The following is a 12,879-nucleotide window of genomic DNA, read 5'->3' as shown; positions in this document are numbered from 1 at the left end:
GGGTGTGGAAAGCTCAGCTGCCAGGCTGTGCCAAAGGCTAGATATCTGAATATCTAGAACAATTGTCTGATTTGGTCCAAAAGTCCCCTCTGTTTCCAAGTTCCTAACAGGAAGCCTGGCAGGGGAGGAGACTGCCTGGCCAAGTGAGCACAGCCAAGTAGCAGGAATATAAAACACACACACACACACACACACACACACAGAGAGAGAGAGAGAGCACATGAACACACCCTTTAAAAAACAAAAACAAACCAACCTTAGTACTGGGAAAGGGGGTTTACACCTTTCAGGCACCCTATTGCAAATGGCAATACTTGCAGGGTCCACTAGATGGGGCCAGTAATGCAACAGAAAAAGCAGAAAGGAAGCTAGCTCCAGGCAGGCAGGAGCAGAGCAGCTTGAAGCTAGAACTGTTCCAGCCATTCCCAACTGGCATCAGTGATCTCCCTATCTATCCAATGCAGTGCAAACTGGTACTGAGGGCCCCAAGTACTTCAGATGACTGTTCTCTCTGTAAAATATTAAACATTTCAAAATCTTCCACTCAAGTTATTCCCTTCTGACCACCAAGAACAATGGGAACAAAGTGAAGCTGCTACCCAGAGCAAAGAACACAAGGCAGGGATATGGTCCTGCTATGCATAGAGCATGGGCAGTACTTTTCACCAGGGAATCCGAATACCCATGGATGAATGCTCCTACAAGGTAGTCAAGGGAAGGAGAGGAAAGGAGACAACGGCAGAGACAAGAGGGAGGCCAGGCCCCGCACGGAGGTTACACAGGGCATCATCGTGCACCTGCTTACAGTGGGACTTATGGGCTAAGTCCCTAGGCGAGATCTGAACCCCACTGACATACAACCAGAAAGCAGAGAGATGGGGAGCCAGAGTTCTCTCTCTCTTCTTTCTCCTGGTTGGCCTGAGTCCAAATTGCAGAACAGCCTCTCCTCCATTGGTCCAAACACTGCCTCGACACGGCCAAAATGGCTGTCTCTAATCCACCACCCCTCCTTAGGGCAACAACACCCAAGAATGCTGGCTGTGGGGAGCCTGAGGCTGGTCAACACCCACATCCAGCCCCTCTACCTCTTACCTGCCCCCCACTATCCCTTCCCAAACTTGCACCACCTGGCAGCCGCTGAGCTCTGCCTAGGCCTTTGTTGCTATGGCAACAATGTGGCTTCCCCCAAGTGGGATGCTGGTTGCCAAGGCCCTTGTTGCCAAAGGCTATAGCAGCCACCCCAGTGTGTGAAGAGGGGGTGAGAGCCCGCAGAGGGTAGAAAGGAGCAGGGGTTCTTCCAAATGGTAGAGTCCAGGCAGTCTCCAGGTGGGGTGGAGGGGTTAGGCATTAGAGAAGGGAAATGCATTGCATAGCATTGCTAACGCTCCCTGGGGGCTTCAGAGAGGAAAGAGAACCCCACAAATACCTGGACAAGCTGAACCAAGGACCCATGAAACCGAGCTCCCACCACCAAAACAAACAGCTATGATTCTTTCTCCCAACTCCAGAAAAAAAGCCCCAGGGAATCTCTCTGCCTGGCTGGCTCATGTATTTCAGATGCGCACACTCATGAGCTGTGCCCAGTGTCAGTACCTGTTACCAGGAACAGCACTGATTCTAAGTACTACAACCCCCCCCCCATTCCTAACTCCCTGCCCTGTCTAAGTGTACTTAATCTTTCTTCCAAAAGATTTCTGAGAGGGAGCCCCTGCCTCTCCGGGAAGCAGGGAAGACAGGCATCTCAGGCTTATCCTTTCCTGTGGAACGGAACAAGGCTGGAGGCTCTCAGCCCTGGGGAACACTACAGAAGCACCGTGTTTTACCCCACCAGTCCCGGCTTTGTGGGGCACTTGTCCCCACAGGCCACTGTGCATTCAGCCAGGTACAGAGAGGAAAGTCTGGTCCTTCCAGGGTCCCCTCCCCATCCTGTTGAGAGACTAAGAGATGCTGAAAGGGGCATGAGGGTGCCCTGGACAAAATCAACAGCTGGCAGAGCAGGGGAACAGGGGAGGGGTAGCAGAAGAGGACCTACATGACAGGGCACCAGGGGTCCAGGCCCACCCTCCCCCAGCCCCACTGCTAACACTGTCCTAAGCAGACCCTGGCCCACTTTTCACACAAGTTGTCTTATCTCCCCTCCCCTCCCCAGAAGAGGAAACAGGAGTACCTACCCCAGGTGCCAACCCCTCAGGTGGGGTGGGTGAGATGCTGTCCCCACCACCCTGGCTGCGGGCGCTGAGCTGGGGCGACATGGTGGGTGATTCGTCGATGTATGGCATGGTCTCCGAGCCCTCGGGGGGCCCCTTCTGCTCCTCATGCCCCTCTGCGTCGTAGTCCTCGGCACCGTAGCTGAAGTCTGAGACAAGGAACAAGAAAGGCCACTGAGAGTCTTCCACCAAGGCTGCCAGGGACTGGTAGCGCAGTGGGCGCCGGCGCCGGCCCCCAGCTGCCATGGTCCCTGCTGCACCATGCACCCTGGGCCAGGGCAGGGGCTGCAAGGCCAGGCCTGGGGAGGAGGGTGGGAGCTCCAGCAGGCACAGGCTCTGCTGAGTCCGTCAGAGGCTGCTGGGAGTCAGGGAGGAGCGGAGCTGCTGTTGCCACCCGCCTAATAGCATGTCAGCTGCGTATGTGGATCTGTGTTTCCCTTGCCTCCTGCCTAATTCCACGTCTAAAAATTAACAGTGGGAGAAGGAGGCAGGACGCTTCCAACTTCTCTCTGAGTCACCATTTTGCTTTTTATAGGGAATAAGGAGGTGGGGGCGGGCCAAGCGATGTCACTTCCTCGGTCCCTCCTCCTTGGGTACCATTGTGCACTGAGCTCAATCCCTAGGGGGTGAGCAGGGCAGGTTTGGGGGTAGGAAGGACCCAGAAAGTGTGCCCTAGGAGGCCCTCAGTCCTTTGAATGAGACCCTGCAAGCAGGACAGAGGCCAAGGAAGGCAGGCGTGGGAGAGAGGGCTGTGCCCAGGCCTGGCAGGGACTGGGTGAGCAGCAGTCTCCTCAAAAGCCAGCACTTAAGTCTACAATTCCAACGCAGTTTCCTTCAGAGCAGGAGGGAGGGAAAGGGACAGAAAGGAAAGCTGTATTAACCCCTCCCAGTGCCACACAAGCTCCAGCGCCCACACAGATGCCCTCCTGGGGGCAATAAGTTAGGCCACCAGGGTTTGCACCTCACTAAGACCCTTGCAACCATTCCCAGTCAGTGAATGGCCAGTGAATTGGGTGTTGCTGTTCCTAACATCCCAGTCCACTATCACGATATCTGAGAGTACAGTGGGGTTGCTGTAAGCAAGATGCAAGGTCTCCTCCAACCTGAACCCTGGTTCAGGGAAGGAGTCCTAAGTGAGGAGGGGCCAGAAGGAGCTGGTACCATGTCTCACAGAGGAACGCAAACAGGGAGTCTTGGAGTCACTGCTGGCAGCCAGTGCCCTGCACCCTGGACCTGCTGAAAACACAGGAATTTGTCATATGGTTCCTAAACCTTGGCAGAGACCTGGGTTTTGGGACTGTGGCCAGTATGTCAGAGGAGACTGGCTGGGTCTGTCCCATTATCTGCTCAGACATCACTTCCTCCAGGATGTTCTCCCTGGGAACCCAATTTACCAATAGCACCTGGCCTCCCGGAAGCCTCAGGGGCAAGAACTAAGTGTTTCAGCTGTGGCCAAGTGCCCAGCACCCACAAATGACACATAACAAGCTCTTGGAAAGCAGGAGTAGCCAAGTGAATAAGAAGGATGCACCATCCACCTCAAACCCGAGGTCTAAGCCAGGAAGGCCCCAGTGAGTCAAGCTCTCTGTGGGGTCTCTGGCTCCTCCTCCTCTGTCATAACACACCAGCCCACAGGCAGCCAGCAGGCTGAGAATGGTGTCACCAGGTCAATGGAGCGCCAGGCAGGCCACGGCTACACTCAGTCCAATCTGGCTGTTGGCAGTCGATAGCTTTCCCTGGGCTCTCTGCACCTGCTTCTGCCGACTTCCTACCCCAGGGCTTAGCAGGTGCCCATTAAGCTGTCTGAGGACATAGGCTGTATCTCCTCAGGACAGGCGTGTACATGAAAACCCACAGTCCTCTTTACTCCTACAGGAGCTCTGGATCTCCCTGGTCATGCTGAAGCTAAGAGTGTGCGCAAATGAACTATGGTAAACCTGGTCTAGCCAACAGCTGGCCTGACCCGATTGGGCAGCAGGGGAATGAAGGTATTACCTAAGGGCAGAGTTCACATATAGGCCAAAAGAGAGTATGTCCTGGTTCACTTCTAATGCAATACCTGGCATGCCCCAGGTCTCTGGCAGCCATTCCTCTGTGTGCACAATCAGACCTGGCCAAATCCTGGTCAATCTAACCACCTCTTCAAGGCAGTACTCACAGAAGAGGCCACTGGGCCTCAGACATCTGCCTAAGATCAAGGTAAGGATCTGACCCTGGGTCCTTATGAGTCTTCAAGGGCTATCCTGTCCTGTTTGAAGTTCACTCCAAAGAAATCCCAGCACCCTGCTTTTGGCCCTCCTCATGGTTGACCAATGAGAGGAGCACAGGGTACAGACATGGGGACTGGCCCAATGTCCTCTACAAGCATTTCTAGGTCATTCCTTTCTTGTTCGTGCCTTTCATAAAATTCTGGGAGTGTGGGACACTTCTATTAGGAAAAGGGATACATAAAAGGATGGAGAAATCAACTCTCTAGGGGAGTAGAGGGCTGAAAAAGAAACCCACCAGGCACAGACAAGCTTTGGTCTCCGAAGGCCACAGAGGAGAACACTAAGTGGCCGTGGCCTGGCCACTAGTCTAAAAAGAAAGTGAGACGATGCAGTTGCTGACAGTCAGCTCCATTTCCCCTCTTGGTAGCAGAAACCCCACAGTATTCGGAGTGGCACTACACTCAGTGGCTAGTACAGGGACCCCATTTCTTAGTAGCATGTAATTAAGTCCTCACTAATGAACAAGAGGAATAGCTGAGCATAAGAGCCTAGACCTGGAACCCTAGCACTTGGGAGGTCAAGGCAGGAGGGTCATTAGGAGTTCAAGACCAGCCTGGAATACATAGCAAGACCCTGTCTAAAGGTAGGGGTGTTAGGTGGAAGTTAAGAGACTTTGAAGATGGCTGCTTTTGGTTAAGGAGGCTGGAGAGATGGCTCAGTTGGTAAAATGCCTGCCATCCAAGCCAGGGATGGTGGCACATGCCTATAACCTCAGCACTGGTATATGGTGTGCATGAAGACAGGAGATAGAGAGAGAGAGAGAAAGAGAGAGAGAGAGAGAGAGAGAGAGAGACAACACACACACACACACACACACCTGCTCTTCTGGAAGACCAAGTTCAGTGTCTAGCATTCATGTCAGGCAGCTTACAACCAACTCCAGGGGATCTAATGCCATTTTCTGGCATACCCATGCACTCATGTGCATACATGTGTGCACACACACACACACACACAAATTTTAAAAAATTAAAAGTGGAGAGTGTCAATGCAAAAGCATTTGAACTGGACTTTTGGCACACATGTACACATACACACACACTCACAAAACACGTATACAACACACCACATACATATAATTTAATAATAATAATGGTAAGAAGTACAATGCCCCCTGCTCACTGTTCTTCCTTTTGTTGCCAGTTTGCATGGCTGGAACTGCAGCAGCCATGCTAAACCATGAGATGACTTTGAAGATGAAGAAAGAATTGAAGATGGCAGAACAGAATACTGGAAGTCTGAGTCACTGATGAGATAAAGAAGCCACCTTTTGACTCTGGAATGATCTACCCTTAGACTTCTTTTTTTTTTTTTTTATAAAATGAGAATCAAGAAATGAGGGGGCTTGGGAGCAGGGAGAGAAAGAGAAGTCCATGTTATCTGAACCACTACTATATTTAGTTTTCTCCTACCACCTTCACTGTTCTTGATCTCCTTGGTGAAGTCTTTCACCACCCATCTCTTAAAAACTGCTGTTCCGTATAGACTCTTAAAATAGACTACCACCAGGGAACAGAAAGGAGCTGTATTAGTGATCTCTGAACATACTATGCTAAGTGAATGACGCTAAGTACAAGTGCTCAGCTTGAATGTTTCAGCATGTATAATGTTTCAGCACAGACAAAGCTGACCAATGTTTGGAAATACTAACCATAAAAACACTGGTGGCCTCTGGGCATGGGGTGTGGACAGGAGCTAATGACAGTAGGCACAAAGGTACTTCTGGGCCAATGGAACCATCCCCTACCTTGCCAGGGATCTGAGGTACAAAGACAGATGCAATCACCAGAATTTACCAAATCTTAGTACAGTTAATATTTATGCAGTTCACTAAATACTGAACACTCGTTGATGATAACGCCAGGCTGAAGGAGTCATCTGCAATTCTGAAATACATAAAACATAAGAGGGAACGGGACAGGCGATGGATCGACGTGAAAGGGGGCAGCCATGAATAAGTACGGACTCTAGCTAACAGTAAGTGGGCTGTTCAGTGTGCGATGTCCTCAACCTTTCTCCATGTCTGATAGTTCTCATAATAAAATGACGGGACAGGGGCCAGTGCTCTCCAGATCATTGCCACCCTTTCCTCTGTGTCTTCTCCCATTTTTTTTAACTCTCCGCTGAGAGGTCTGGACTGCATATCCATCTCTGATTACTCCCTGGACACCTATCTTCCAGTCACCAACTTTAACCTGAGGTTAGTTCAGCAGATGATGGAAGACCTCCAAGTCTCTCCAGAACCTCCCCTTCCCAGTCTGCATGGATCTCCTCAAATCCCCACTCTTGCCAATAATTTTCTCCCCACGGCAGCCAAGCTAAAACCCAATCACACCTCACAGTTCTCTGCCAAGCCTAATGGCTCAAACAGCCTAACTTGCTAGCTGAAGACTCCTCATAGTACACATCTGCTTCCCCTTTACATGGTCATCTCCTGCCCTGTAGTATAGGATCATTTCCAGTTCCTACAACTGTCTGAATATAGCCGGAGAGTCTAGTCTTAAGCCCTGGCACCTGTAAATACGACCTTAATTGAAAGAAAAGATACTTGAAGATGTTGAAGATCGCAAAACAAAATTATCTTGGATGAACCATATAGGAACTAAATCCCCTGAAGTCCTTAGGAGACGCAAGGGGAGAACACAGACAGAACAGACCCTTAAAGACAGGGAGGGAACACGTACAGCCAGCACTAGCTGAGAAGAGCACGCAGGAATTCGACCCCTAAAGCCTGGAAAAAAGGGCTTCCCAACAGGCCCTGATCTGGGGCCTATAATGCACACAATGAAGATAACTTTCTGTGGCTTAAAGCCACCAATATTTGTGATAATGTGTACAGCAAGGAAAGCATTCCATGAATCCTCATCCCTGTACCACCCCTAGACCACCACACCTGCTGCTATGACTCCTAAAACCCTGTCCTCGGCTCTTTGTCCATCAAGGAGACCTCTTTAGCCCTCAAAGTCAGCTCCTATGAACTTCCCTGTGTTTCCAGGTAGATAAAGCACTTTTACAAACGGATGAGAAAAGGATAATTACATCATATTCTAATGAGCTAGGGAAAGGAGAAGAAAACTTAAAATAGAACAGCAAACGGCCAGAGATACTCTTTTTAAAGGTTAACCTCACTGCAATAAAAGAAAACGCAACCTACTTTCCCTTCCGCCTTGGTGTAATTTTCCTATCAAATTAACAAGAACTTAAAAATAATGATAGGCTTCTTGTCTAGGATGTGTGAAGCCCTGAGGGTGAAGGCCAGCACCACAAAAGAATAGTATTAATTAATAAAGCCAGAGCTGTAAAGGGACACACTCTGAGATCCTGAAGGTGTGTTTAACTGCTCCAACTACCCAGCATAATTCAAAACTGTGCCCTAAGATAAGAATATATAATTAATTATAAATACTCATAAAATATACTTGCATGGGGCTGTGGAGAGTTGGATAAGTGGTTAAGAGTGCTGACTGCTCTTCCAGAGGGCCTAGGCTCGAGTCCCAGCACCCACATGGTAACTCACAACCAGTCCAGGCGCAGGGATCTGACATCCTCTTCTGGTCTCTGTGGGCACCAGGCATGCAGGCAAAACACCCATACAAGGACAAGTGTGGTGGCATAAACTTTAATCCCAGCACTAGGGAGGCAGAAACAAGCGATCTCTGTTGTGTTTGAGGCCAGCCTGGTCTACATAGTGGGTTCTGGGACAGCCAGAGCAAATAATGAGGCCCTGTCTCAAAAAGCAACATAAATATAAAAACCCCAAAACAACCAAAAAACACACTCAGCCTATTAAAATTTTTTAAATATTTTGGATAGACCTACAAGACTGTTTATGATTGCAAAATTATATTTAAAACAATCTGAGTGATTGAGTATAGGGAACTGGCTAAATAAATTATGATATGTCTTCAAGACAGACTAATGTACAACCACTTAACATTATGTGGGTGACATAAGTCATCATGTAAGTGAAAAGAGTAACAGAAGCATGGTAGTATGTCTGATGTGTACACAAAGCTGGGGAGACTACATATAACATGATTATAGAAACTGGACACAATGACTCACATCTATAATACTAGCACTTTGGAGGCTGGGGCAACAGAATCATGAGTTCAAGATCAGCCTGGACTAAACAGCAAGACCTTGTGCTCCTCCCTGCCCATTCAAAGAACAAAAAAAAAAAAAGCAAATTATAAGGAAAAAAACATTATTGAGCATTCATGTTCTGGAAACCTGGAAGGAATTAATTTGTGGTCCCGCTGCTCCCAGGACACTAACAAACACTGTTAGCTTTCTACCATATCTTCTTCCCTGCTTGGTTTCTATGAAGCAGAAATGGACCTTATTCTCAGAAAGATGTCTACTACAAGAAGAAGCAATCACTATCTGGCCCATGAGAATCTGAAAGACCTTTGGTTTGATTGTTTGCCTTGAACTTGGATGCGATGATGACAGGAGCCAGGATAGCCATACTGCTGCCATGGGAGAAAATGATGACTCTGTGAGCTACCGAGCCAATGACAATCAGCAGGTCCACCTCATTTCTTGCTAAGCAGGAAATGAAAGCCCTAGAATATCAGGTTTTCTGCCACATAAAATGAACACATTTCTAAGTGACACCCTCCCTCCCAGTAAAGAGGAAGACAATGAAATTCCCAGGCACGGTAAAGCAGAGAAGAGGGGTGAGAGGATCAAGTACTTGAGGGATTATCACTTCCAGAGAGCAAGGGATGGAGAGGACAGACTCAGATCCCATCCATTCTCTGTCACTTCTCAAACCTCTCTGTGCCTAGCACCAGGTAGCCACTTCTCAACAATACTGGCTGAGTGACTAGAAAGAGGGACAGTAAGGGGATTCAGCTGGATGGTATGTGCGCAGCACCTAGCACATAGCAAGCACCCAATAAATCTTAGCTGCTACTGTTAATATTATTAATTGACTCTTGAACAATGTGTGGTTGCTTGTCAGGTGGGTGGGGGCCGGGAGCAGAGCTCTAGGCAAGGAGGAGGCTTGGAAACAGCACAAGTAGGAAACAGCAGGGCCCCTTAAGAGGAGTATAAATAGCCACCATGGCTGGAACACTGAGTGAGCAAGGGAGTGAGGGGAATGGCACGACAGAAGGGGGCACAGACTACATCCTGAGTCAAGCTGGAGGTGGAGCAGACTGGGGGCTCTGCTGAGAAAGCCCACTAGCCCAGGGACCCCAGCTGTGGTTTCACAGAACATAGCTACCTCTCAGACACACGCTCCCGTGTGGAGTCACTATGCAGGCAGAATCCTGTACCACTCAGAGAAGACATCACCTACGAATGTGAGCTATTCTATTTTCAGCCTGTAACGAAACCAGTATACTTGAGAGATGCCAGATGACAGGCGCTCAAACACTAATTCATGCAATGAAGAGAACTGGCCAGTGAGAGGTAAGTTCACCCAAGTGGCTAGACTTCATTCCTCCTACCTCGGGTGCCCACTGGGGGAGATCACTGTGTACAATTTTGTTTTGAGGCTGTCCTGAACCAAGGACCAAAAGGCATAGCTAGACATAAACACTTGGGGCTTCAAGTTTCACGCTGAAAAAAGGTGTGGGGTCCTCTCTTCCTCTTCTGGGGACCTAAGAACTTACAGGTACAGGGTAAAATTCCAGGTACAGAGTGGCCCTGATATCCCAACAGGGGTGACATCAAGGCTAACTAAGTAATAATAAAAGCTATACATTTATTTTCTACCTGGGAACCAATAGGGGGCAAATAGGCAGGAAGTAGCATGAAGGAAAGCCCAAGCCTATAACCATTGGTCCTACCAGAGCAACAGCAAAAGAGTGGTCCTGCCCCAGGAGCTCCTGCAACCAAAGCTTACACACTGTGGTTCACACCGTGCATGTGACACTGAACCTGCCAGAGAGCTGTCCTGCCCCAGGAGCTCCTGCGACCTTATACACTGTGGTTCACACCGTGCATGCGGCACTGAACCTTCCAGAGAGCTGTCCTGCCCCAGGAGCTCCTGCAACCAAAGCTTACACACTGTGGTTCACACCGTGCAGCACTGAACCTGCCACTTCATTTCATCCGCAAAGGTCCACCTGACAGACACCATGAGGAACAGAAACAGCCTAACAGGAAAGTACACAGCAAAGGACCCTGTGGCACAGAATTTAAGAACAAATGAAACCCAGGGCTGGAGGCAGGCAGTGTACTGACTGGGAGAGGCCCAAAGGAACTTTCATGGGTGATGGGAACTTTCCTTATCTTGATCCGCCTGTGGCTTATATTGATGTGGGAGTATCATATATCCGTTGCTTTCATTGGTTAATTAATAAAGAAACTGCTTGGCCTGATAGGTTAGAACATAGGTAGGTGGAGTAAACAGAACAGAATGCTGGGAGGAAGAGGAAGTGAGCTCAGACGCCATAGCTCTGCTCTCTGAGGCAGATGTGATGAAGCTCCGACCCAAGAGGGATGTAGGCTAGAATCAGCTAGATGATGCTCAGTGGCTATTCCCTGGCTCTCTGCAATGATAGCAGTGGGATGGTACATCAGATATGGATCTGACATTAAACCTACAAAGACAGGATCCTAGTCCCTTATTGCATGAAATATGACAGCTGCAACAACTGGTCTTGGGGTCAGAAACCAAGATGGAGACTAGGCTGAAACTAAGCTATATCAGAGCCCAGGACCAGTCTTCACTGCTGTCCCATGCCCTGGGGAGGAATAAAGTTAGAACCCAAGAAGAAACAGGCAACAACTCTCACCTACCATCCAGAGGGGAGGGCCTTAGATCAAAGCACGGTCAGAGCTCAGTCCTCACTTAAACCAGCAGCATTCAGGGTAGTGGACCACTCTCCTTCCATTTGGTTTCCACGAATTGTTCCAGGTGTTTAGTCCTCCTGGCCCAACACTTATCTCAGCGTAGGAGCTGAGTGCTCCTGCCTCCCTGGCCCGGGACTTGAGAACTTGGAAACTTAAGACTTCTTCCCAACGCGTTGCACCCTCACCCAGGCTCTTACTCCGAAACACCTTCTAATGCTGACAACGCTCAGATATATATTCAGCCCACGTCTCCTCCTTTACGCAGAGTGCCTGCCTGTTCAAGTTCAATGTCTAAGAGACATCCCAATGTAAGACATCTAACCAAAGTGCTACGCAGCTGCTGTATCACAGCTTCCCAGACTCAGCTACAGGTATCATCCTCCTGCCACTCATTCAGGTTCTCACACACCCACATCCACTCCAGCAGAAATTCCTGTCGGCTCTCCCTGAGGAAGAGTTCACCTCTTAGCACTACTCCCAGCTGGCCTGAGTAGCATATGTTCTCAGAGACACCCCTTCTGGGTGGATCTCTCTGCTCTTGCCCTTTCCCCTACAGTGTATCCCACCTCTGCGTTCTTTTCTGTTTAGTGCTGAGGATTAAACCCAGGGCCTTATGCATGCTAGTTAAGCACTCCTCCTACCCAAGAGCCACAAAATGGTCCATCTCCCCCTGGTCCCAGCAAAGTGTTCTTGTTTTATGTTATGACAGGGTCTCACCTCACATCCAAGGCTGGTCTAGACTCTCAGCAAGCTACCCTGTCTCAGCCTTCTAAATGTCAGAATTACAGGTGTGAGCCACCACACCCTGTATATTGTCAATTTTCCAAACTGGACTTCTGGTGGCACCTCAGACCTTTATTTATCTCATGGCCAACTCTCCACTTCCTACAAACCTTCATTGGGCAGCTCCACCCTGAAATCACAAGCAGTAACCATCTCCACGTGGCAGATGGCTCTTACTCCATCTCCTAACATATTAGATCATTTATTCTGAGGTTCAAACTATTCCTTGTCTCCTCATGATGAGGAGGTAAATTCTAGAAGGACATGGATTCTTACACATTTTATGCCCTGTTGCATCTCCAGTGTTTATAACAATATTACAACATTGATCCCATGAATGAATGAATGAATGATTAAAAAGAGTGAGAACCCTCATGTAAGTAAGCACTATATGGTGAAAGATCTGACCTTCCTGTCACTTTCTAGTCTATTCAGATATAGGAGACAATGACAGCACCTAGGACATCTTTGGGAACCGGTGCACAGCAGCCCACAGGTCAGGGAAAGAGGGCAGAAAGAAGCTGGAATGAGGCTAGACTCTACAAACCATTCTAGATGAAGGAAAGAGTGAGCTGGGCAGTGGTGGCACACGCCTTTAATCCCAGCACTTGGGAGGCAGAGGTAGGTGAATCTCTGTGAGTTTGAGACCAGCCTGGTCTACAGAATTCCAGGACAGTCATAGCTATTACACAGAGAAGTCCTGTCTAGAAAAACAAAACAAAATGAATAATAGAGCAAGCAGAGCAAAGAAGGCACCCAAGTCCAAGAAGGGGTTGCTGAGGACTAAAAAGGATGATGGATGGCTGTCA

At 48.9% G+C, this 12,879-nt stretch overlaps 1 protein-coding gene across 2 annotated transcripts in view; it reads right to left on the bottom strand.

The window, feature by feature from the left end:
* The window catches only part of Abr (ABR activator of RhoGEF and GTPase), a 145,776-nt gene that overhangs the window by 93,573 nt on the left and 39,324 nt on the right, over positions 1–12,879 (bottom strand). The window contains exon 2 of one of the 2 annotated variants that reach the window (XM_041665666.1): positions 2,172–2,356. In XM_041665666.1, coding sequence (XP_041521600.1) covers positions 2,172–2,356 — 185 coding nt within the window. Of the gene's footprint in view, positions 1–2,171; positions 2,704–12,879 lie in introns of those variants that run through there. The other variant, XM_041665665.1, reaches the window with a different exon arrangement.

This window comes from Microtus oregoni, unplaced genomic scaffold, assembly GCF_018167655.1.
Source record: "Microtus oregoni isolate MIOR12 unplaced genomic scaffold, Mior012 000015F_ref0000493, whole genome shotgun sequence".
In the NCBI taxonomy this organism is placed as follows: Eukaryota; Metazoa; Chordata; class Mammalia; order Rodentia; family Cricetidae; genus Microtus; species Microtus oregoni.
The sequence above is the reverse complement of the archived record's forward strand: the minus strand, read 5'-3'. Positions and strand labels throughout refer to the sequence as shown.